The sequence below is a fragment of the Hippopotamus amphibius genome, chromosome 8 (genome assembly GCF_030028045.1).
Source record: "Hippopotamus amphibius kiboko isolate mHipAmp2 chromosome 8, mHipAmp2.hap2, whole genome shotgun sequence".
Classification (NCBI taxonomy): Eukaryota; Metazoa; Chordata; class Mammalia; order Artiodactyla; family Hippopotamidae; genus Hippopotamus; species Hippopotamus amphibius.
The window spans coordinates 113,362,113-113,389,443 of record NC_080193.1 but is presented as its reverse complement, the minus strand read 5'-3'; the positions used below and the strand labels follow the sequence as shown (position 1 = coordinate 113,389,443).

At 35.5% G+C, this 27,331-nt stretch overlaps 1 protein-coding gene across 9 annotated transcripts in view; it reads left to right on the top strand.

The window, feature by feature from the left end:
* The window catches only part of PMS1 (PMS1 homolog 1, mismatch repair system component), a 108,805-nt gene that overhangs the window by 57,261 nt on the left and 24,213 nt on the right, over positions 1–27,331 (top strand). For 7 of the 9 annotated variants that reach the window (XR_009055073.1, XM_057745195.1, XM_057745199.1 and 4 more), the window contains exon 6: positions 23,809–23,925. The exons of 1 other annotated variant lie outside the window; for it this stretch is intronic. Coding sequence is in view for 7 of the 8 variants with exons in the window: in XM_057745195.1 (XP_057601178.1) it covers positions 23,809–23,925 (117 nt within the window). In the remaining variant the exon portion in view is untranslated. Of the gene's footprint in view, positions 1–4,173; positions 4,213–23,808; positions 23,926–27,331 lie in introns of those variants that run through there. One more of the 9 variants, XM_057745203.1, reaches the window with a different exon arrangement.

Genomic DNA, 27,331 nt, shown 5'->3' with positions numbered 1-27,331 from the left:
TTCTTTGAATACTGATAATGTTGATGTTCTTGCCAGTATGGTTATGTTAGAAAGAGGTATTTTTCTTCTTTCATCACCATGTTCCTTGAAAGCATATTGAATAATGAGACAGCCAAAGGGAAATAATTTACAAGTGGATTCAGTGACTTTATTTAAAGTAGATTTTGTTTGGAGAAATGCTAGAGCCCTTCCTTAGATGAGCACTACAGTTTTCAGCTTTAGTTTTGTAACTGAATCACTCTGAGGTCCTGCTATATATTTTTTCATTTATAAAGTAGCTGTTTCCCAGAATTAGAAGTTTTTCTCAATGTGATAATATCTGAAACCCACTTAGTAGTATTAGGTATTTCATATGTACATGGTAATTTTATAGACCGCTAGTTCAGAAGATAATGCTAAATATGTGATTTCAAATGAGATACTTTCTATACTTCATACTTGTTGATTTTTGCGAATATTTTCCTTTGCCTAAAATATCATTTGTGTTTTTAAAAATTGTGTTGAATTTAATTCTTTCTTGATAATTAGAGGCCCACTGGTATTACAAAAGCTTAATTGGATATTATTGATATAAGAAGGGCTTACCACTCTCTTACAAAGGAGAGAGAAGTAATTTAAGGAATGGCTTTCTGTTATCCCACCTCCATGTGATATGAATGTTAAGACTTATTGGGATCAATTTATTTACTTTTGAAGTCTGGAAGAATGATGACCAAGAATGAGAAAAAAGGAACACGTTGGATTATAAACTGAAAATAAATAAGTGGGAGTTTGTAATCTGTATCCCCTAAAATCACGGTATTCCCTTTGTTCATTTTATTCTACTTCGCATCTTTTAGCCTTTTACTCATGTATTTTTGAATGTCCCAGTTTTGTTTCACCTGTGCTGTGAGGAATCAAGGAAAAGTCTTTTGCCCATAACTGGACCAGTGTTAGAGGGTCACCTCCCCTCCCCCATCCCAGCCAGTGTTATGGAGGCAAAGAGAAATTCCAGTTCAGGACTAGTTCAAATACCCCTCTCTTCTGAAGAATGTATTCTTCCAGTTCCAACCTTGAAAGTTTGGGTGGGTTTGTTTTTATTTCTTTTTTAATTAGTGAAGGAGGATGTTCCTTCTAATATATTTTAAAGTTAGGTTGGGGCTGGTTATCAATCATGATTGGTTGGTTGGTTGTTTTTACTTGCAAATTAATGATAATCTTTTTAATGATTCTCATGTTTTCTTCTTTGTTATATTAACTTCTTTTACTTTTCACCTAACTTCTGAGAAATATTATACAGAAAAGATGAGAGACCTATGTAAGTCAAATTTTAGTTTAGTTGATTTCTAATTTTGATGTTTGCTAACACTATTAACAAAGTCTTTGACGTCTTCCCCTATCCCTCAGCAAGACTTAGTTATTCTGTAGCTTTTTCCATTGCATTTTCTGTATATTACTGTTATGTCATTTTTGCTTTGTTGGAAATGATTTGCATTCTCTCTCCCCATCCTAACAGCCTCTTGTGGAAGGGAGAGCTGCATCTTGCTTATATCTGTATTCCTCTTAATGCTCAGTTAGCATTACAAAATGTTGAGTGTACAGCCATAAAAAAGAATGAAATAATGCCATAGAGATTATTATACTAAGTGAAGTAAGTCAGAAAGAGAAAAACAGATACCACATAATATAACATGTAAAATCTAAAATATGACACAAGTGAACTTATCTACGAAACAGAAACAGACAGATATGGAGAACAAACTTGTGGTTGCCAAGGGTAAGGCGAGGTGGGGGAGGGATGGATTGGAAGTTTGGGATTAGCAGATGCAAATTATTATATATAGAATGGATAAACAGCATGCTCCTACTGTATAGCACAGGGAACTGTGTTCAATATCCTGTAATCAGCCATAATGGAAAAGAATATATATATGTATAACTGAATCACTTTGCTGTACAGCAGAAATTAACACAACATTGTAAATCAACTATACTTCAGTAAAATAAATTAAAACAAAAAAACCAAAATATTGAGTATAGTTCCCTGTGCTATATATATAGTAGGTCTTTGTTGGTTATCTCTTTTATGTATAGTAGTGTGTATATGTTAATCCCAAACTCCTAATTTATCCCTCTCCCCTGCTTTCTCCTTTGGTAACCATAAGTTTGTTTTCTAAGTCTGTGGGGCCTATTTCTGTTTTGTATATAAATTCATTTGTATCGATTTTTTTTGTAAGATTCTACATATAAGCGATATCACATGATATTTATTTTACTCTGTTTTCTGGCTTACTTCACTTAATAGTATGATAATCTCTGGGTCCATCCATGTTGCTGCAAATGCCATTATTTCATTTTATTTTATGGCTGAGTAGTATTCCATTGTAAATCTATATATACCACAAATGGGACCCAAGTAAAAGCTTTTGCACAGCAAAGGAAACCATAAACAAAACAAAAAGACATCTCTACAGAATGGGAGAAAATATTTACAAATGATGTGACTAACAAGGGATTAATCACCAAAATATACAGAGAGCTCACACAGCTCAATATTAAAAAATAAAAACAACAAACCACCAAATCAAAAAATGGGCAGAAGATCTAAATACAGATTTCTCCAAAGAAGACATAAAGATGGCCAAAAGGCACATGAAAAAATGCTCAACATTGCCAATTATTAGAGAAACGCAAATCAAAATTACTAGTACCACTTTAAATTCATGATCACTAATCTTAATACTGCGTGGTAGTCATACTGTGTTTCTCTAACCCATTTTCTTTCCTGGTCTCCTGCATCAGTGCTTTAAACAAACTTTAATGTGCATACAAATCACCAGGGGATCTTGTTAAAAGTGCAGATTCTGATTTAGAAGGTCAGGGAGGGCCTGAGATTCTGCATTTCCAACAAGTCTCCAGGTGGTGCATTTGCTGCTGGTCCATGATCTACACGTTGAGTTGCAAAGTCCCAAAGGGCTATTTCATCTGTTCTATCCTCAGACAGTCAAATCCTTCTTCCCTATCTTCACTCTTACCTCATCTTACATCCTATTTTACTGAGAAAACAGAGGCAATCAAGAGAGAACTTTTACAAACTACCCACTTGTCTACAATTGTGCCCAAACATTCAACCTGTCCTTCTGTTACTGCAGATGTATGCCTCATGTTTCTAGGCAAGGCTCATTCTTCACTTTGGCAAAACTTCTTAAAATAGTTGTCTGTATTCATTGTCTCCAATTACTTTCTCCCCATTCTCTCTTGAACCCATTCCAATCAGATTTCTCTTTCTACCACTCCACCAAAACTACTCTTACCAAGGTCACTATTGACTTTCAGATTTCTAAATCCAGTGGTCACTTCTCAGATCTTGTCTTACTTAACATTTGCCACAGTTGATCTCCCCATCCTTGAAACACTTTTTCACCAGGCTTCTAGGTCAACACACATCCTTGGTTTTTTTCCTACCTTTCTACCATCTGTTAGTCTTCTAGTTTCACCTCATATCCTAACTTGTAAACATTTAGTGTCCCGTGGCTCAATTCTGGAATTTATCCATACATACATACATATATATATATATATGAATATATATATTCATATATTCTCATATATATATTCATTTTCTTGATGTGCTTATTCAGTCTCACACCTTTAGATATCATTTATATGCTGATGACTCCTCAATTTTTATCTCCATTCTATAACTTTCTCCTGAACTCCAAACTCGTAGATCTGACTACACCCCAGATCTCTCTTTGGGTATTTAGTAATAAGCTCCTCACATTTAACATGACAAAAAGTAAGCTCCCTACCTTGTCTCTCAGAATTGCTCTTTCCACATCCTTCCCCATCGGTATATGAGAACTCTGTTTTTCTTATGGTCATACCAAAAGTCTTGGGGTTATACTTGACTTACTGATTCTCTTACAGTTTAATCTTATTAAAGAGTAAATTCTGTTGGTCTACGTTCAAAATATATCTAAAATCTAACTACTTTTCCCCATGTCTATGACTACCACTGTGGTCCAAGCCGCTGTCATCTCTCACCTGGATTTTTGTAATAGTATTCTAATTGGATCTCCGCACTTCATATGTTGCTCTCTTTAGTCTATTCCCAGCCCAACAGCTAGAGTGATACTGTAAAAATGTGATTTGGATCAGGCAACTCCTCTTCAATGAGTTTCCATCTCAGAGTCAAAGCCTTTATAAATGGCCTATGAGTTCTACATTAAGGTTAGTAAACCTTTTTTGTAAAGAGCTGTAGTGTAAATATTTTGGGTTTTCTAACTCATACCATCTCTCTCACAACTGTTCAGCTCTGCTGTTGTAGCATGAAAGCAGCCATATATATTAAAATTTTATTTTAAAAAGCAGGCAGTGGGTTGGATTCAATCCTTGAGCTATAATTTGCTGACCCCTGTTATAATAGATGATCTGACCCACTATTATGTCTGATCTCATTTATTTCTTTTCTTCTCTTCAAGAAAATCCACTAACTGACCTGCTTGTTTTTTCCTTGAACCTGCCAGTCATACTTCCAACTCAGGACCTTTGTATTTGTAGTTCCTTTGCCTAGAACATTCTTGTGTATATCTGGCGCAATCCTCGTCTTTTCATTCTTTACTTAAAACTTCTCAGTGAAGCTTTCTTTAGCCACCCTAAAATTACAACTGTTCCCCTGCCCCACACGTTTTCCTGCTTTTTCTTCCTAAAACTTCTTACCATCTAATACACTGTGTATTGTACTTAATTTATTGTCTCTCTCTCCTCCTCTAGAATATAATTTCCATGAGAGGAAGGATTTTTGACTATTTTTTCCCTGATGTGTCCCTAGTGCTGACAGTAGTACTCAAAAAATATATGTTAAAATAATGAGTGTGATTAAGGATTAAGAGCATGGAGGACAGGAGTACTCTATCACATTGGTGGCACTAGTCCATACTGGATTGTGAATGTAGGTATTAAAGCACCAAAGATACAGGGGTAGATGGTGTCAGCTAGAATTAAAAATAGCAGCTGGAACAGAGAGGTAGCAAAACAGCAAGTGTCAGCTTTTATACTCGAGACATTTCTCTTTCTTTCTGGAGGGCTCCTAGAAAGTCATAGAAGAGGGAGGACTGACTTTAGCCACTTGGCAGGTGGGTGTTATTGATTCGGTGGAAGTAGGAAGAACCTGTAAAAGTAATCTCACCTAGAACTCCACAAGTGGGTTGGTCATAGGCTGATTCTACTACAGTATAATTTGCTAATATGGATAAATGGGCCAAGATCATTCTCGGTAGAGGAATGGTATGAGTATAAAAGATGTAGGGAGGAAAGTACAGAGCACATTTAGAGGCAGTGAATAAGTCGATTTAGGTGAGTAGGTATTTTATATAAAGGAATACTGGAAGATAAATCCTGAAAGACAATTTGAGGCTAGATTATAAAGGATCTTGAATGCTGGGCTGATGGTTTGTTTTTTTTAAAGAAAGTTGGGAGTAGGGAAGTGACTTGATCAAGGTATTACCTCAGACAGTTAGTTTGGTAGTAGTGTGCTGGGAGAAATTATAGGAGGCTATAAGCAGTGACATTAGTTAGGAAGCTATAACAAAAGTCCAGGCACTATGGGTCTAAATTAGGATAAACAGATTGGGCATAGAAAGCAGAAACTGTGATATACTATTATAAGGAAGAATCAGTGAGACTGAATGCACATAGAAGATGAAGAACAGAGAAGATTTGCGGATACCTGGTTTATTTAACTTATATACCTAGGAAAATGATAATACTATATACATCCCTTTTTTATTCCTGGATCGGTACATGTTTCTTTCTCCTCTAATAAGTAGTACCTTCATGAATTACTTTGGCATAATTTTGATTTCACTCCAGAAAGAACCTGATAGAATCAAACAAAACTTTAAAAGTGAAGTTATTGTTACATCATCAATAGAGTTTTTGTTAAATAGTCAATTCAGAAAGAAAAGCTAATCAACTCTAGGCTGGATATTATATGTTAGCCTTAAAACGTGTTTCTTGTTTTTTTAATAAAAGGACAAAATTAGAATAAAAAAGAACCATAAGAAAATTGTTGGGATATTTGCCTGAATAGGGTGTATGGGAAGAGAAATGCCATCAGATAGGTACCAGGGAGCCAGCTGATGTAGGAGTATTGGCAGTTCAGAATCTGTGGGTTTGGTTGTCTTTTTTCTTTTTTAAATATTGCTGTGTTAAGAACACTTAACATGCATGGTGTACAAGGATTCCCATTAATACTTGTTATCTCTTGTGTTTTTGATGATAGCAATTCTAACAGGCATGAGGTGATATCTTATTGTGGTTTTAATTTCCAGGAAAATGTCTCTTAGTTAATGTCTTTCATTATTGGAAGCAGGATCACACAGGCCAGATTTGCAGTATTCAAAATATTATTCAATGAATCTTTCTGGTTAAGTCTGTGTTGCTTTGGAAGACAGCCAAAATGTCTTAATCTGGTCTGATTTTGTAAAGTCCCGAAGGATTTCTTTACAAGGAAAGATCTTAGAGATTGATTTTCCTGTTTATGAAGTCTTTAAAAACTGCCCTTCCACCTATTTCTGAAAACTGACTGGGGCTCTCATGCTTGATGTGCCCCCCAAATTACTAGTTGATCACTGGCCTCCTTCGTGAGTGATGATGTTCTGAGGGGGACAGAATAAAGTCATGTGTTTTCTGAAAGGAGTATGCAGGAAGGAGTGCAAATATCATCTCCCCTCCAACCCAAGATACTGTTCAGAGAATACAGCAAGTTTCTCTCCCCCGTGTGACAGTACGCCCTTCCCACAGTCTGGGACTAGCAGAAGGCTCCTTGTAAATGGTAGTCCTGAAACCTTCCTCTGTCACTCTCCCTGCCCTGTCTTGAGTGTGGGAATCACTATGGAAAACAGTATAGAGGTTCCTCAAAAAATTAGAAATAGAGCTACCATATGACCCAGCAATTCCACTTTTGGGTATATATCTGAAGGAAACAAAATCACTATCCTGAAGAGATACCAGCCCCCTCATGTTCATTGCAACATTATTTATGATAGCCAAGACATAAACAACCTAAGTGTACACTGAAGGATGAATGGGTAAAGAAGATGTGGTTTGCATATACAGTGGAATACTATTCAGCCATAAAAAAGAAGGAAATCCTTCCATTTGCAGTAACATAGATGGACCTTGAAGGCATTATGCTAAGTGAAATAAGTAAAGCAGAGAAACATAAATACTGTATGATTTCCCTTACATGTGGAATCTAAAAGAACCAAATTCATAGGAACAGATCAGATTTGTGGTTGCCAAAGGTGGGGGTTGAGGTACAGAGTTGGGAGTGGAGGAGTTGAGTGAAGAGAATCAAAATGTACAAACTTCCAGTTATAAGATAAATAAGCTTTGGGGATGTAATGTACAAGATAATCTATAGTTTAGAATACTGTATTGTACATTTAACAGTTGCTAAGAAAGTAGATCTTAAAAGTTCTTATCACAAGGAAAAATATGTGTCACTGTGGGGTGATAGATGTGAACTAAACTTGTTGTGGTAAAATTTTTGCAATATATATATGTATCAAATCATTAAGTTGTATACTGTAAACTTATAAAATGCTATTTGTCAATTATATCTCAATAAAACTGGAAAAAGAAAAAACAACAGAACAATTAACATGAGATCTACACACTTAACGAATGTTTAAGTGTACAATATAGTATCGTTGACTAGAAGTATGATGTACAGCAGATCTCTAGAACTTACTAACCCTAACTGAAACTTTATGCCTAGTTATTAGTAACTTCCTATTTCCCCCTCCCCCGAGTCCCTGTTAACCATCATTCGACTCTTTGATTCTATGAATTTGTCTATTTTAGATGCCTCTTATAAGTGGAATCACACAGTATTTGTCTTTCTGTGACTAGTTTATTTCACTTGGCATAATGGTCCTCATAATGGTCCTTCATCCATGTTGTCACATGTTGTAGAATTTCCTTTTTTAAGGCTGAATAATATTTTATTGTATGTATATAGTACATTTTCTTTATCCATTCATCCATCAGTGGACATTTAGGTTGTTTCCACATTTTGGCCATTGTAAATAGTGCTTCAGTGAACATGGGAGTGCTAATATCTCTTTGAGAGTTTGCTTTCAATTCTTTTGGAAAATACCCAGATGTGGGATTTCTGGATCATATGATAGTTCTATTTTTAATATTTTGGGGTATCTCTATGCTCTTTTCTGCAGCAGTTGCACCATTTTGCATCCCTACAAACAGTATACAAGGGTTCCAGTTGCTCCACATTCTTACCAACATCTTGACAGGTGTGAGGTGATATCTCATTGTCCTTTTGCTTTTCATTTTATATTGAGCATATTTTTATATACCTGTTGACCATTTGTATTCCTTCTTCGGAGAAATGTTTGTTCAAGTCTTTAGCCCATTTTTTGTTGGGTTATTAGTTTTTTAGTTGTAGGAGTGTCATATATTTTGGAAATTAATCATCAGATATATGGTTTGTAAATATTTTCTCACATTCCATAGGTTGCCTTTTCACTTCGTTGATTGCTTCCATTGCTGTGCAGAAGCTTTTTTGTTCACTATAGTCCCACTTGACTATTTTTGCTTTTGTTGCTTGTGCTTTTGGTGTAATATCCAAGAAGTCATTGCCAAGACCAGTGTCGTGAAGCTTTTCTTGTGTATTCTTTTCTAGTTTTACAGTTTCAAGTGTTATATTTAAGTCTTCAGTCTCTTTTGAATAGATTTTTGTGTGTGGTGTAAGATAAGGGTCCAACTTCATTTTTTTGCATGTTGATGTCCAGTTTTCCCAACACTTTATTGAAGAGACTGTCCTTTCCTCATTGTGTAGTTTTAGCACCCTTATCAGACATCAGTTGACCATATATGTGTGGATCTTTTTCTAGGCGCTCTATTCTTTTCTGTTGGTGTTTATGTCTGTCTGTATGCCAGTGCCATACTGTTTTGATTTTTGTAGTAATCAAATACAACAATATATTGTAATATAATATATTGTAATAATCAATATATTTGATTATTACAGTATAATTAATATATTTCAACCTCAGGAACTGTGATGCCTCTAGTTTTGTTCTTCTTCATCAAGATTCATTTGGCTATTCATGCTCTTTCATAGTTCCATATGAGTTTTAGAATTGTGTTTTTCTGTTTCTGTAAAGAATGCCATTGGGCTTTTTTTTTTTTTTAGTAGGGGTTGCATTGAATCTGTAGATCATTTTGAGTAGTATAGAAATTTTAACAATGTTAAGTCTTCCAATCCATGAACACAGGGTGCCTTTCCACTTGCCTCATCTTTAATTTCTTTCATCATTGTTATCATAAAAGTCTTTTACCTTCTTAAATTTATTTCTAAGTATTTTATTCTTTATGGTGCTATTGTAAATAAGGTTGTTTTTCTAACTTCTAACTTTTCAGATAGTTAATTGTTAGTGTGTAGAAATAGAACTGATTTTTTTATTAATTTTGTATCCTGCAACTTTATTGAATTTATTAGTTCTAACAGGTTTTTTTTATGAAGTCTTTAGGGTTTTCTAGAAATAGAATCTTGTCTTCTGCAAACAGCGACAGTTTCACTTCTTCCCTTCTTATTTGGATCCTTTTTATTTCTTTGTGTTGCCTAATTGCTTTGGCTAGGACTTTCAGAACCATGATGAATAGAAGTGGCAAGTATGGGCATCCTTGCCTCGTTCCTGATCTGAGAGGAGAAGCTTTCAGTTTTTTGCTGTTGAGCATGATGGGCTTTTCTTAGATGGCTTTTATTATGTTGAGTTACTTTCCTTCTATTCCTAGTTTGTTGAAAGTTTTTAATCATTAAATGTTGTTCAGTTTTGTCAGATGTTTTTTCTGCATCTGTTGAGATGATCATGTGATTTTTATCCTTTATTTTATTAATGTGGTATATCACATTCATTGAAATGGATATGTTGAACCATCCTTGCATCCTGGAGATGATTGTCATTTGACCACGTTGTATGATCTTTGTGATATGCTGTTGGTTTGATTTCTAGTGTTTTGTTGAGAATATTTGCATCTTTATTCATTAGGGATATTGGCCTGTAGTTTTTTCTCATAGTATTCTTGCCTGGCTTTGGTATCAGGATAATGCTGGCTTCATAAAATGAGTTTGGAAGTTTTTCCTTCCTGTTCAGTTTTTAGGAAGAGTTTGACAAGGATTGGTGTTAATTCTCCTTTTAATGTTTGGTAGAATTCACCAGTGGAGCCATCTGGTTCTAGGATTTTCTTTATTGGAAGGTTTATGTTTTTTTTAATTAATTAATTTATTGGCTGCATTGGTCATGGCTGCACACGGGCTTTCTCTAGTTGTAGCGAGTTGGGGCTACTCTTCATTGTAGTGCACAGGCTCCTCATTGCGGTGGTTTTTCTTGTTGTGAAGCATGGGCTCTAGGCTTGTGGGCTTCAATAGTTGTGGCTCAGGACTCTAGAGCACAGGCTCAGTAGTTGTGGCACATGGGCTTAGTTGCTCTGTGGCCTGTGGGATCTTCCTGGACCAGGGATCAAACCCATGTCCCCTGCGTTAGCAGGCAGATTCTTAACCACTATGCCACCTAGGAAGTCCCTGTTGTGAGGTTTTTGATTACTGATTCAAACTTCATACTAGTTATACGCTTCTTCAGACTTTCTGTTTTTTTCATAACTTAATCTTGGTAGGTTGTATGTTTCTAGGAATTGAGCCCTTCTTGTAGGTTATCCAGTTTATTGGCATATAATTGTTCATGTTGTCTGCCATGATTATTTTTATTTCTGTGGCATTTGTTGACATATCTCTTCAGTTGTAATGTTATTTATTTGAATCTGTTTTTCTTAGTCTAGCTTATAATGGTTTGTTAATTTTGTCTAATCAAAAAACCACCTCTTTTGATTTCTTTTTTTTTTTCTGTTTTCTGTTTTGTTTATTTTACACTCTAATCTTTATTTTTTTTTCCTTCTGCTAACTTTGGGCTTAATTTGTTGTCCTTTCTCTAGCTCTTTGAGGTTATATAGTAAGATTGTGTATTTGACATCTTTCTTTTTTAATGTAGGTGTTTTTTCTGTGAACTTCCCTTTTAGTACTGCTTTTGCTGCACCCATAAGTTTTGGTATGTTGTATTTTCATTTTCCTTTATCTCAAAGCATTTTATAATTTCCTTTTTTATTTCTTCTTTGACACAGTGGTTTTTCAAGAGTATGTTGTTTAACTTCCACATATTATGAATTTTCCTGTTATCCTTTTGCTATTGTGTTTTTTTGTTTTTTTTTTTTTTTTTTGGCTGCATTGGGTCTTGGTTGCTACATGTGGGCTTTCTCTAGCTGTGGTGATTGGGGGCTGCTCTTTGTTGCGTGCACAGGCTTTTCATTACAGTGGCTTCTCTTGTTGTGGAGCACGGGCTCTAGGTGTGCGGGCTTCAGTAGTTGAGGCATGCAGGCTCAATGGCTCTAGATCACAGGCTCAGTAGTTGTGGTACACGGGCTTAGTTGCTCTGTGGCATGTGGGATCTTCCTGGACCAGGGCTCGAACCCATGTTCCATGCATTGGCAGGCGGATTCTTAACCACTGTGCCATCAGGGAAGTCCCTGCTATTGATTATTTAGCTTCATTGCATTGTGGTCAGAAAAAATACTTGGTATGTATCAATCTTCTTAAATTTGTTAAGACTTGTTTTGTGACTTAACATATGATCTATCCTAGAGAAAGATCCAGATGAGCTTGGGAAGAATGTGTATTCTGCTGCCGTAGAGTGGCATGTTATATATATGTCTGTTAGGTTTATTTGGTCTGTATTGTTGTTCAAGTCCTTTGTTTCCTTATTGGTTTTCTGTCTGGATTTTCTATCCATTATTGGTCTTGATCTGAAAAAAAGAACAACTAGAGAACCATGTAGAGGATGGAGTTGCATTGCCGAAGAGATGGTTGGGGAGCTTCCTTTAGAATGTGTTAGGGAGAAGTAAGAACCGGTTTGGAGAAGACAGATCTCTTGAAAAACAAAATGTAATAGAAAGATGTTCTATTCAGTTCAAATAAAGAGGAAAAGCTGAAATCAAATATTGTATAAAGCAGTAGCAGCTTGATTTGCAAATAACGGTTTCTGTAAAGTAAAATATGGGAGGATGTAGTGATTGCCTCAGAGATCCAAGATTAAAAAGCTAATCAGAAAGACTGATCTGAAAGATTTCTGTAAACAGTATTAAGAATATAAGTAATCTGGAAGCAGTTATTAAATTCTGGTTGGATTCAAAAAGGGTTTTCAAAGGAGGTGGCTTTAGAACTGGTTCTTGAGAAACACTTGGTGGGCAGAAGCATTCAAAGCACATGCAGGGTCAAGGAGTTATGAAAGGTCAGAGAAAGCTGCTATAGGAAAATAGGAAGGTGAGGCTGGAAAGGTTGCTTGGGTCTAGATTCTAAAGGATCTTGTGGACTTTACATGGGAATATGGACTTCTTGCCAAGTGGTGAACGGGAACATAATAAGGACGTTTAGTAGGAGACTAACAGAATATGATAATTCTCATGGCAGTTGGAGAATGGACCAAATTATGTTTAGTAGTTTTGTAACAGAAGAAGCTGGTTCAGTAGTCCAGGCAGTTGCACAGAGCATGTAGAAGACAGTATAGGCAAGAAAAACATTTCTGATGTAGGTAGGATTTGATTAGCAATTGAAAATAATCTTTCTTGCTTTAAAGACCACAAAGAGTATCTACAGTCTCCCTTTGAAAGTTATGCAGAGATTAACTTATGTTTTCAAATTTTTGCTTAATTTTTTGACCAAACCATACCTTGTTTTTAAGAACTTTTATTGAGATATAATTGACATACAATAAACTGGATATATTTAAAGTGTGCAATTTGATATATTTTTTTCTTATAGTGATGTATATATGGCAATCCCAATCTCCCAATTCATCCCACACCAAACAGCCCTCCCACCCCCACTGTCTGTATGTTTGTTCTATACATCTGTGTCTCTAATTCTGCCTAGCAAACTGGTTGATCTGTACCATTTTTCTATATTCCGCATATATGCATTAATATATGATATTTGTTTTTCTCTTTCTGACTTACTTCACTCTGTATGACAGTCTCTAGGTCCATCCATGTCTCTACAAGTGTCCCAATTTCGTTCCTTTTTATGACTGAGTAATATTCCATTGTATATATGTACCACATCTTCTTCATCCATTCATGTCTTGATGGACATTTAGGTTGCTTCCATGACCTGGCTATTGTAAATAGTGCTGCAGTGAACATTGGAGTACATGTGTTTTTTTGAATTATGGTTTTCTCTGGGTATATGCCCAGTAGTGGGATTGCTGGGTCATATGGTAATTCTATTTTTAGTTTTTCAAGGAACCTCCATACTCTTCTCTATAGTGGCTGTATCAATTTATATTTCCCCCAACAGAGCAAAAGGGTTCCCTTTTCTCCACACCCTCTCCAGCATTTATTGTTTGTAGATTTTCTGATGATGCCCATTCTAACTGGCGTGAGGTGATACCTCATTGTAGTTTTGATTTGCATTTCTCTGCTAATTAGTGATGTTGAGCAGCTTTTCATGTGCCTCTTGGCCATCTGTATGTCTCCTTTGGAGAAATGCCTGTTTAGGTCTTCTGCCCATGTTTCGATTGGGTTGTTTTTTTGATATTGAGCTGCATGAACTGTTTATACATTTTAGAGATTAATCCTTTGTTGATTTGTTTGCAAATATTTTCTCCCATTCTGAGGGTTGTCTTTTTGTCTTGTTTATAGTTTCCTTTGCCATGCAAAAGCTCTGAAGTTTCAGTAGGTCCCACTTACTTATTTTGTTTTTATTTCCATTTCTCTAGGAAGTGGGTCAGAAAAGATCTTGCTGTGATTTATGTTAAAGAGTGTTCTTCCTGTGTTTTCCTCTAGGAGTTTTATAGTGTCTGGCCTTACATTTAGGTCTTTAATCCATTTTGAGTTTATTTTTGTATATGGTGTTAGGGAGTGTTCTAATTTCATTCTTTTATGTGTAGCTGTCCAGTTTTCCCAGCACCACTTATTGAAGGCTGTCTTTTCTCCACTGTATATCCTTGCCTCCTTTGTCATAGATTAGTTGACCATAGTTTATCTCTGGGCTTTCTATCCTGTTCCATTGATCTGTATTTCTGTTTTTGTGCCAGTACCATATTGTCTTGATTACTGTAGCTTTGTAGTATAGTCTGAATTCAGGGATTCTGATTCCTCCAGCTCCATTTTTTTCCTCTCAAGATGGCTTTGGCTATTTGGGGTCTTTTGTGTCTCCATACAAATTTTAGGATTTTTTGTTCTAGTTCTGTAAAAAATGCCATTGGTAATTTGATAGGAATTGCATTGAACCTGTAGATTGCTTTGGGTAGTATAGTCATGTTCACAGTGTTGATTCTTCCAATCCAAGAACATGGTTTATCTCTCCATCTGTTTGTGTCATCTTTGATTTCTTTCATCAGTGTCTTATAGTTTTCTGAGTACAGGTCTCTTACCTCCCTACTTAGGTTTATTCCTAGGTATTTTATTCTTTTTGTTGCAATGGTGAATGGGATTGTTTCCTGAATTTCTCTTTCTGATCTTTCGTTGTTAGTGTATAGGAATGCAAGAGATTTCTGTGTGTTAATTTTGCATCCTGCAACTTTACCAAATTCATTGATTAGCTCAAGTAGTTTTCTGGTGGCATCTTTAGGATTTTCTGTGTATAGTATCATGTCATCGGCGAACAGTGACAGTTTTACTTCTTCTTTTCCAATTTGGATTCCTTTTATTTCTTTTTCTTCTCTGATTTCTGTGGCAAGGACTTCCATAACTGTGTTGAATAGTAGTGGCGAGAGTGGACATCCTTGTCTTGTTCCTGATCTTAGAGGGTATGCTTCCAGTTTTTCCCCATTGAGAATGATGTTTGCTGTGGGTTTGTCGTATATGGCCTTTATTATGACTGAACCATACTTCACATGATTCAGAAACCAAAAAGTATGAAAAGGCAGAGTGAAAAAATTACTCTCATCTTCGTCTCTCATCTGTCTAGCTCCTATAAGACACTGTTACTGTTACTAATTTCTTTATAACCTTGAGAAAAAATAATTATGCATACTATATTCCAAAACATGAATAGAAAATAAAATAGGAACCATTTAAGCAGAGTAGAGTAAGCGTAAGAGATTTATTTCTTTTTTTTAAAAGGGGACCGGGGTGGGGAGGGGGTCTTTATTTAAAAATTTTTTTTTTCTTTTTTTTCTTTTTTGCCATGGCATGTGGCTTGCAGAATCTTAGTTCCCTGACCAGGGGTTAAACTCGGGCCCCCACAGGGAAAACGCTGAGCCCGAACCACTGGATCACCAAGGAATTCCCACATAAGAAATTTTAAGCGTGAAACTGTTCTAAATAAATTTTACCAATTTTAAACTCTAGGGCTGCTTACTAAGAATCAAATCATATTAATACTTTTATGTTAATAGAATGTGGTATTCTTTTAACAATAGTATTGGTATTGTGATGGAATAATCCATAATTTTATACCAAACTCAAAACATTCATCAATAAAGTTTCTATAAGCTTCTATAGTTAATATTGTTATCATGTTGCCAGTGTGGAAAGAGATTGCCTTTTCTTATATTGTGTTTGTGTCCCTGCGGTTTTCTCAACAAATACACGTCCAGGAGTAGATAGCAATAGATATAGATCCAATTATATTAACTTGTAAGAGCTTGTAAGTAGTTAAAACTTCAGACTTTTAAGAAATTGAAACATGAACTTCTTAGTACATCTTTGCAAATAATTTGCATGAAAAGTTTGGTTGCACTCTACAGCAATATGAATACTTTGGTTTCATATTCTAGAAGTCGCCTTTGCTCAGGCAGTCTTATTAGCATTACAGTTTTTAGTTAATTGTGTATTATCTGTATGTAACCTCCTTTTCCCATTATCACAGATTGCCTTCACAGTTGAGGTTTACTAATTAAATACTGAGTATTCTCATCTAATTTCAAATAGTATATGTCAAAGAAGTAGGAAGAGTGGCAAGATATATTTGGCTAACTTCAATCAATTACATGGTGTGCATGTAATAATATATTTTTTATTGAGGTGTTTTTGCACTGTCATCATACTGACTAGAGTCAGATTCTTACTTGGCACATCCAGATGCTCCAACTTTGTGTGACCTAGATAGAAAACATATGGGGGTATGTGTGTGTATTTTTAGCACATGTTAAGCTTTCAGCCTAAGGGCAAAATACATGAAAAACTTCAGGAAGTGAAAAGAAGATCTCTGTTTTAGAAAACAATACAAGGTTGATGACATGGTGGGGAAAACAAACTAAAAACTACTTGTTGTAAAAAATGTAGCATTTAAAAATTCAGTACTTTCTATATCTTTAATTTTTAATTACTACATTTTATTGTTCAGTTCTTTAATAATGGGTCCTGTTTTGAAAGTGAATCTTAATTGCCTAAGCAATAGTGAAAATTTAATTTATTGGCAGACCTCTTTATTGTTTATTGTTAGCCCAACAGTAACTACTTAGAAAATGTTTCTAAATCAGCCCCCTTGATCTAATTGCCCAGTGTGAAATAATGTTCGAGAACTACTAGCAGTATTTACATATTAAAAAAAAAAAACACATTCAGTGGTTCTCATATTTTGCAGCTTGTTTTAGAACCCATTTCCTCAAGTGATCTTTTTACAGTTCTGTATACTAGGTTTTCAGTAGGTCAGGCAGTGCAATAGCATCTTTGCATTAATCAGTAGCTAAGATTCATATCTGAGGCATCACTCTAATACAAACTAAAATAACACAATATGATGTTTCCATTAGAAATATCACAGGTTTTGTAGCTGTATTAAATGCAGGAATTTTAAAACATTAGTTTTCTTGAAATATTTTTATGATTACTCATTTTAAATATATTTTATACATATGTATGAATCAGAGAGCTAGCATAGCTTTAAAGAGATAAACTTTTTGTGAATAAGTTTTTTATTGCTCAACTGCTCCTTGTTGAAAATAACTTGTGATATAGACAGTATGAAGCCGATGACGTTTATTTTCTATACAGTTGCAGATTATTCAGAATCTTAACCTACTTTCTCTTATTTTGAGTATTGTTCCTTAAATCATCAGCTGCTGGCTGGCTTAAGATAACAAGCATGATAGCAGAAGCCAGCACCTCTTTGTCTTTTTATGCTCTCTCTCTCTCACACACACACACACACACACACACACACACACACACACACACACGCTCATATACATACAAACACAAACACGTGCAGAGGAAATGGAAAGATTGCAGTCTGGCAGTTCCTCAAAAAATTGAGTTACCACTTTACCCAGCTATTTCACTCCTAGTATATACACAAGAAAAAGAAAAATATATTTCACACAAAAACATATACATGAATGTTTATAGCAGCATCATTCATAATAAGCAAAAAGTGGAAATAACACACTCGTCCACCATAAGAGGCAATGATACTTCAAATGTATATCCATATTGGGGAATATTATTTAGCGATTAAAAAAGGAATAAGTTCCTGACAAAGAAAAGTCCGGGACCAGCCAGCTTCACACATGCATTTTGACAAACATTTAAATGAGAATTAACACCTATCCTTCTCAAACTGTTCCCAAACATTGAAGGAATGCTTACAAACTCATTCTGCAAGACCAGAATCACCCTGATACCAAAACCAGACAAAGGCACTAGAAAAAAAGAAAATTGCAGGTCAGTATCACTGATGAACATAGATGCACAAATTCTCAACAAAATATTAGCAAGCCAAATTCAGCAATATGTTAAAAGGATCATACACCATGATGAGATGAGATTTATCTCAGGGATGCAAGAATGATTCAGTATTCACACATCAATCAGTGTGATACACCACATTAACAAACTGAAGAATAAAAATCATATGATCATCTCAATAGATGCACAAAAAGCTTCTGACAAAATTCAGCATCCATTTATGATAAAAAAAAAAACTCTCAACAAAGTAGGTATAAAGGGAATGTACCTCACCTTAATAAAGGCCATATATGATAATCCCACAGCTAACATCATACTGAAAGGTGAAAAACTGAAAGCTTTTTCTCTAAAATCAGGAACCGAACAAGGTTGCCCACTCTCACTACTTTTATTCAACATAGTGTTGGATGTCCTAGCCACAGCAGTTAGATAAGAAAAAGAAATTAAAGGAATCCAAATTGGAAAGGAAGAAGTAAAACTTTCACTCTTTGCATGTGATATGATACTATATATAGAAAATCCTAAGGATGCCCCCAGAAAACTTTTAAAACTAATAAACGAATTCAGTAAAATTGCAGGGTACAAAATTAATATACATAAATGTGTTGCATTTCTGTACATTAACAATGAACTATCAGAAAGACAGTTCTATCAGAAAATTAAGAAAACAACCCCATTTACAATTGCATCAAAAAGAATAAAATGCCCAGAAATAAGTTTAACCAAGGATGTAAAAGACCTATACTCAGAAAACTGTAAGATATTGATGAAAGAAACTGAAGACGACACAAACAAATGGAAAGATAAAACATCTCATCACTTGGAAGAAATAGTATTGTTAAAATGACCATACTTCCTAAGGCAGTTTATGAGTTCAGTGCAATCCCATCAAAATACCAATGGCATTTTTCACAGAACTAGAAGAAATAATTCTGAAATTTGTATGGAGACACAGGAGACCCAAAATAACCAAAATGATCTTAAGAAAGAAGAACAAAGCTGGAGTTATCATGTGCCCTAATTTCAAGCTATACTACAAAACTACAGTAATCAAAACAATATGATCCAAAACCAGACACAAAGATCAATGGAAGAGAGTAGAGAGCCCAGACGTGAAGCCACACATATATGGTCAGTTAATCTACCAAAAGAAGCAAGAATATACAGTCGGAAAAGACAGCCTCTTCAATATATGGTGTTGGGAAAACTGGACAGCTACATGCAAAAGAATCAGACTGGACTACTTTTTCACACAATTTACAGAAATAAACTCAAAATGGGTGAAAGACCAACATGCAAGACCTGAAACAGTAAAACTCCTAAAAGAAAACATAGGCAGTACAGTGATTAGTCTTAGCAGTATTTTTTTGGTTCTCTCTCCTCAGGCAAGGAAACGAAAGCAAAAATAAACTAATGGGACTACACTAAAAAGCCTTTCTTTGCACAGTGATGAAAACTATCAACAAAATGAAAAGGCTGCCTATTGAATGGAAGATGTTTGTCAACAATATATCTGATAAGGGGTTAATATCCAAAATATATGAAGAACTCAGCAACTCAACATCAAAAACAAATAACCTGATTTAAAAGTGGACAGAGGACCCAAGTAGATATTTTTCCAAAGAAGACATAAATGACCAACAGACACCTGAAAAGATGCTCAGAATCACTAACCATCAGGGAAATGCAAACCAAAACCACAATGAGGTATCACCTCACACCTGGCTGTTATCAAAGAGCAACAAATAACAGATGTTGTTGAGGGTATGGGGCAAAGGGAACCTTCATGCACTGTGGGTGGGAATGTAAGTTGATACAGCCAGTAAGGAAAACAGCATGGATGTTTCTCAAAAAATTGAAAATAAAACTACCACATGATTCAGCTGTTCTGCTTCTGGGTATTTTTCAAAGAAAACAAAAACACTAATTGTCAAAATATATGCACCCCTATGTTCATTGCAGCACTATTTACAATAGTCAAGATATGGAAGCAACCTAAAAGTCCATTGATAGATAAATGGATAAAGAAGATGTGGTATATATACACAGTGGAATCCTATTCAGACGTAAGAAAAGAATGCAGTCTTGCCATTTGCAACAACCTGGATGGACCTAGAGGGTATTATGCTGAGTGAAATAAGTCAGAGAAAGAGAAATACAGTACTGTATAATTTTACTTGTATGTATAGGCTAAAAAACAAATGGATAAGCATAGCAAACTGAAAGACTCATGGAGAACCAATGGGTGTTTACCAGAGGGGAGGTGGTGGTGGGATGAAAGTAAAACAAAACAAAAAATAGTAACTGTATGAGGTAGTGAATGCTTATCAGCTTGATTGTGATGATCATTGCACAATATGCAATGATATATGAAACAATAAGATTGTATGTCTTAAATATATACAGTTTTTGTCACTTTATACCTCAACGTTGAAAAAAAGATTTAAAATAAGAAATTATTGCTCATTATCAACCAAATATTTCCATGTCCTTAATTATCCTATTGATACCAAATACTGCATTCTAATTCAACCAGGTTTTAATTTCCTAGAGGGTGAGTATGCTGACCGTTTTTTCCTTGTATGTCTACATAACCCATTAATCTCTTCTCTGTGATGAGACCTCAGTACTTTGGTGTGTATAGGCATATTGAGTGGACCGATGTTTTTGGAGTCTTTCAGGAAGGCCGTATTTATATAAATAGATTTATGTTTGCAGTGCAGCTCCTAGCACAGAAGAATTAAATGTTATGTGACATACAGAAGTGTATGGTATGTAACTGTTAATAAGACATTAAGATTTATTTGATAAGTATCACTTTGGAATTTTGCACATAAATATGTGGAGATTGAGCCTTTGGTTAAAGTGTGAGTGCCTAAACTCTGAAATCACTTGAAATCACGTTTTAACCTGAAATCACCTGAGCATAGCTTTTTTGCCTTTAAAATTTCTAGTATGGCAGATGAAAAAAATAAAAAGAACTCTGCACATTTTTACATGTGAAACCAGTCAACCTAGCTGATCAGTGACTAGCCCAGATGCCGATGAAATGAAGCACACTAATGTCTTAATATGATTCCTACTTAAACACATTATGTTTAAAGGTCAGAATTCAGAGGCATTACATAAAAATTATATATAAGCTGAAATTGTTCAGAACTGTTTAAAAAGCAGTGGCTCAAAATTCACTTTAAAAGGAAAAAGAAAAACAGGACTAGAAACCAATGTCTGAAAATGATCTTTCAAGGAGCCTTGCCGGGACTTCCCTGGTAATGCAGTGCTTGAGAATCCGCCAGCCAACGCAGGGGGCATGAGTTCGAGCTCTGGTCCAGGAGGATCCCACATGTGTGGAGCAGCTAAGCCTGTGCGCCACAACTACTGAGTCTGAGCTCTAGAGCCAGTGAGCCACTACTGAGCCGCTGTACCACAACTATTGAAGCCCGCGTGCTTAGAGCCCGTGCTCTGCAACAAGAGAAGCCACCACAAAGAGAAGCCTGCGTACTGCAATGAAGAGTAGCCCCCACTCTCTGCGACTAGAGAAAGCCTGCACAGCAATGAAGACCCAACGCAGCCAATAAGTAAATAAATAAATAAATTTGCAAAGAGCCTTGCTGCTGTCATTATTATTTGTAACTTTCTGATAGGAGTCATTTTATCAGTATTTGTTTATAGAAATTGGAAAGAACCTCAGTCACCTATTTCTATCCTCCATTTAGAAGCATAACTAAGGGAGGGAATATTGGAAATCCCTTTGGCCTGGGCTGAGTTAGAATCATCATTAGTTGAATGGATAGCTGGTGACTTTCTACATCCATCTCATTTTAAAACATGTAAATAATATTTGTTAGGAGATAGACACTATATTTCTGAGTTGAATAGCATTAAAGTCCTCATCTAGAGAATCCATCATCCCATGCAAATTCACACTCACAGAATTTGTTAGCTCCTATTATTTCTTTAGATCATATAATATTAATTATGTTAGCTTCTTCCCTTACTATAAACTCAAAGCTAAATCCATATATTTTATGTTTTATCCTTTCATGTAAATTAGCAAAGTAAAAATTTGGAGCCAGAAAGATTAGGGTATAAATCATGATTCCATGACCTAATATCTCTGTTACTTTGGGTAAATCAATCTCTTTGAGCCTCAGTTTCCTCATCTGCAAAACTAGATAATAATACCTGCCTGAAACGGTTGTGAAAATTAATGGTTTCTAGAAGAGTAGTGCATAGTAAGTTCTTCATAAATCGTAACTCCTGCTTGATTAGCATTAATAAAACCCTGGGAATAAGTAAAAGGTTTTCCTGTTACACTAAATATTGGGCAATTTATCTTCTTGAGCAGTTGTTACACTGTTTTCCCAAGCAGGCTGGTCTTTGAGATTCTAAAAACAAAAGTGGCTTATAGATGATAAAGATCAAGAAGCAGAGTCATCTCGTCCAACAGCCCTTCATTGCTGTCTACTGACATGCCAGTTAGAAGACAACATGAATTCATTTACTTCCCCTTTCATTTTATTATACATAATATTGTTAGTACTTCTTCCTGCCTACATAAGTTCTTGGTCATGTTAAGAAATTCATTTGGTTAGGATCTTTTGATCTAGCCAGAATGTCTCTTTCTTTTTAACCTTCTCCACTATCAAATATTTAAAGCAGTGTCTTTTTACTTGGAACAGATAACCTTTTTACATTACAAAAAAGAAAAGGGAGAAAGAAAGAGAGAACAAAGGAGAACTTTCTTAACTTCCTTCTGTTGATTTTACAAACCTGCTTGTTTGTATACCCATTCTTCCCTCACTGCTTTTTATTCAAGTGTGTCATCAACAGCTTCCCTTGATCTAGCTGCTTTCAGTTACTGCTGTCTGCTTTCACTTTACAGCCAAACTTTCTAAAAGAGCTGTCTCTTTCATATATTCTCCCTATAGTCACTATGCAGTAACTATAGTTTGGCTTCATTTACTCTAGTTCCTTAGAACTGCTCTCACCTTCCTGATTGCTAAATCCTGTGGCCATCTCTCTCTCTCTCTTTTTTTTTTGACCTTGGTCTCTCAACATTGGTCACACATAACTACTTTCTTCTTAAAAAAAACTTCCTTGTTCTATGCACCATACTGTCCTGTGACTCTTCTTGCCTGTGACTAATCCTTTTCAGACTCCTTTTCTTCCTCTGCCTGCCTTTTGAATGTTGATGTTGATGTTTTCTCCTAAGCCCCTTACACATTTTCTTTAGAATTTGGGAGGGTCTAAGTGAATATTTGTCGAATGAATGAATTGCGTCTGTATTGCTGATTTCTCAAGAGATTTGACTGTAATTTAACCTTGTTAACTGAAAAAATTTCAGTATGTCGTACCTGGTCATACACTTCACAGCCAAACTTCAGTGCAGTCTCTCTGGACCATGATTCTTTTAAGCTACCCTGCTACATGCTTGCGGTGAAAAAAAATCCAAGCTTATTATTCAGTTTTTATGTCTGTGAGGTTCAGTTAGCTTTTTTTAGGTTCTCTGTATATAAAAGGTAATTATAAAGGTAATTTTTAAAAGCATGCATTATCCTAAATTTTTATATCAGTTTGACTATTTACAGAAATCTTATAGCATAGGTGTCCATCCTGAATAAAATAGTAATACTTCACTTGGAGTAGCAATTTAATTTAAATATACTCTGAAGTATATACTCCGAAGTTTAGGATTAGAAGAGGGGAGAGAATTAATATTTGATGAAACTGTTTTATGCCAGGTACCAGCCTATGTGTTTGCCTACATCATATATTTTCATCTTCCAACAACTCTGGGAGATAAATATTCTTAGTCATCTTATAGAGAGAAGAAAATTGAGGTTCAGAGAAGTTAAAATAGATTCAATACTGCAGCATATATGGCTACTGAAATTTGGAACCAGAGATCTGTCAGCCTTATAGCCTATACATATCTTATAAATGATGGAGAAAATATAAGCTAGGGATGAATGCTAAATGTAGAAATAAATTATGTAAGTACTTGAGTTTACTAAGTCCAAATTGTGTTAAAAGTTGTCTGTGTCATTTTGTCCCTAGGCAATTATTTGGCAGAAAACTAGAGTATCAGATCATAAAATGGCTCTCATGTCTGTTCTGGGGACTGCCGTTATGGGCAATATGGAATCCTTTCAGTACCACTCTGAAGACTCTCAGGTATATGACAAAAATGTTCTTTAATAATTCTAATTTACCAATGAAACTATTAAATTATTTCCTTTTTGTGGGGTTGGAGTGGCAAGAAGTTTTTCTTTTAAAATTTTAATGAAGTATGTGTATAAGGTAAAATATTATATATATATATACAGAGCTCATATTAAACCTCCCTTCTCAGCCCTACTTCCTGTTTTCATCTTTTCCGTTTTTTTGTTTTTAATTTTAAGTATCGCGGTTACATTAATTTTTTTTTCTTTTTTAAACTCTTCATTGGAATATAATTGCTTTACACTTTTGTACCAGCTTTTGAGGTACACCTAAGTGAATCACATTAATTTTTATAAGTGATTTTCAATTTCAAATCTTCATCTATTTACTTTCCGCAATAAAAGAAAAGGAGTTGAGCTCTCCTACCTTTGTTTTCCCTTCCCCATCCTAAATATGTGTTCTAGCTTTATTTTCTTGATCTGTGAGCTTTAGACAGTCTTCTTGAGTCCTTATAATATAACTGGATGAGGTTATTAACACCACCAGTCTTACTTTTGCTTGCTCTTGTCTCAGTAATGTCAGTTCCACTCTTGTGTTATCTAGCTTAATAACCTATTTTCTTATGTAACCATCTTTTATTTGAAGATTCATTCTAAAAGTTAAAAACATATATGGAGTATACATTATTATGATTTCACTGTTCTCCTTTTCTTTTTCTTAATTTGTTGCATTCTCTTTTCTGCTACTAGTTCCCCTCCTATTCTTTTTTGCAATATTGAGTTCTTAATTATTATCATTTTATTAGAGTCTTGGATGGGAGCTTGTGCTCAGTTAATGTATTGAGTTCTCTCGCCTGAGGAATAATTCAGGCCACCCTTAGTGGCCATGATCTGACATGCGTTCTGCTTTTCGGAGCTCCCTTAATAGTTATTTAATAGTTTAGACAGTAGTGCCACCTTGGACTGGTCATGGTGGCTGACCTGGGATAATAAAGGTACTGTCTAAATTCCCCTGGGTTCCCTGTGACTTCCTGGAACTTTGTTGCCTATGCTGGTAACCCAGGAAGCTGGACAGGAGATCCAGACATGATACCTGTGGTGTTGTGCTTTAGAGATTCTACTTGTCATCATAGTTTGGTCTGAAGACCAGTAACATTGGCATTACTTGGAAGCTTATTAGGCTGAAGAATTTCAGGTCTCATCCCAGGCATACTGAATCAGAATCTGCACTTTAATAAGGTCTCTGAGTATGTATTCAAATAAGAAAAACACTGATCTAGACCTTGTTAGTTATGATTCCATGTGTGATTGGAAGATGTCAGTCCTGCAGTTGGGATTTCTTTTCTTTGACTTGTGTTGAGATATGTTGCCAGATCTATGCATGTCCATTGATTTTTAAGTTTTCTCTTGAGATAGAATCATACAAGGACTGCTGTAATCTATGACAGATACCAAAACTTTGCTGCACCTTCATGTGGTTATTCTTGCATGGAAGAATGAGGGAATTTGGAAACAAGGTGTTGCTGAGTAGTTCCACTTCATTGGGTTGTCAGAATGACAGACTTCTGAGTGTGTCTCTAGTGAGAATGATCATCTAACCAAATCTATCTTTTGTTCTTGCACTGTGTATCTTAAATGAGTATTGTATTTATGTTGCTACCAGCTACCCATCACCACTCCATGCTTTCTGGGCTTTCAGAGTTTTCTTGACCCTTTCTCATTCCTAGCCAACTGCTAATGGTTGCCCCTCTCGCTTTTATCCTCACTGTATACATTCGAGTTGTGAAACTTGGCCACCAAGGTGCTTCACTGGACTGAGCTGGCAGATACATAAGTCATTGGGAGCCTTGGGTGCAGAAAATCTTTATAATATCCCTTCCTATACTATTGAGGATCCCTTTCTTATCTATAGCAACTCCGCATGGGAAGAATCTCCTAATTATGGATGGTGATCCCAGCTGCACCACTGCTGTGGTGGCATTTCTTATGGAGTTTCCCAGTGTGGTTTTGTTGGCTTGATGGAACTCCTCAAGTTGTTTTTTTGTTTATTTGCTTGTTTTGACATCTGTCTGCTCTTTGATATCTCTGCATTAATCCATGCTAAGTTCTGGGTGATTTCCTCAGCGCTGCCTGATTTTTATTCTCAAAACAATATCTACTTTTCTGTCCTTTCTTCTAAACTTGATTTATAGCTACTAGCTTTTTCTTTATCTTCTGTTTTTTTTTTTTTTTTTTGATAATAGGTTTTTTAATTAATCTTTTAAAAGCATGGTACACTTACTAATTTCAAAGTCATTTTCATATTGCTCTATCATTTTTATTCCTGAGAGAATATCTCTCATTCTCTGCTATTTTATATGCTTTGAAATTTTAATTTGCAGAATCATTTTGAATGCAGATTTACTGTTTTTGTCATTTTGTTTTTCCCCTCCCACTTTACTCTCCCTTCCCATGGTTTGGCAGGTACCAATGCCCTCCCAGCCCCAATTCAAAACTAGGTATTAATATTAGTAGTTCATGTCTTTCATCCTGCCAAGATTTTACAGACCCTTTTTGCTAGCTGACTTGGTTTAACTTTATTTTTGGTTCTGGAGTTGTCTGTATTCTTTCTGGTGATCCTTGCAAGCAGCTCCAAACAGTGGTCACAGTGCTTTTTAAACATTCGTGGGGGTGAGAGGGGAAATTTGCCCATTTCAATGGGAAGACTGATTTTAATCCCCTGCCTATATGTGTTTTCTGTCCCTGTTTCCATACCAGAATTTAATTTTCAGCTGACCAATTTCCAGCTGGTTTCTTTTTTTTTCTTTTTTTAATTGACATACAATTGACGTGTTAGTTTCAGGTGTACAACATTATGATTTGTTATATTTATACATTGTGAAGTGGTCACCACAAGTCTAGTTACATCCATCATCACATATCGTTAAAATTTTTTTTCTGATATGGCTGGTTTCTGATCATAGAGCACATAAGGGCTTTTGATTTCAGCCATCACTCCCTGTTATGTTTAGCATCCATAACATCTTTATATTTGTCTTATTAAATGGTTAGGTCTTTTAAAATTTTTGTAAAATTTTATTTTATCACTGCTATGTATTTATTTGCATTTGGGATGGAGAGAAGGGAATTATTAATAAGTGTGAATTTATTCCAGTATCCTGATCAGAAGTACTTACATTTTTACTTTAGAAATGTAACTCCCATAGCATTCTAGAGGTTTACTGAAAGAGGAGAAAGTCAGGGCTACTTCAGCAGAATCAGGGTAGAGAAGAAAAGATGGGTTTGACAAACTGGGTAGGGGGCAGGGGTCTTTATCATGGTAAAGGAATACAGGAGGAGCTAGCTGAACAGCAGGGTAGAAGTGAGCTGAAATATTTTACCAAGTTTTGAGTGTGGTGAGATTGAGAAGATTTGTGTGA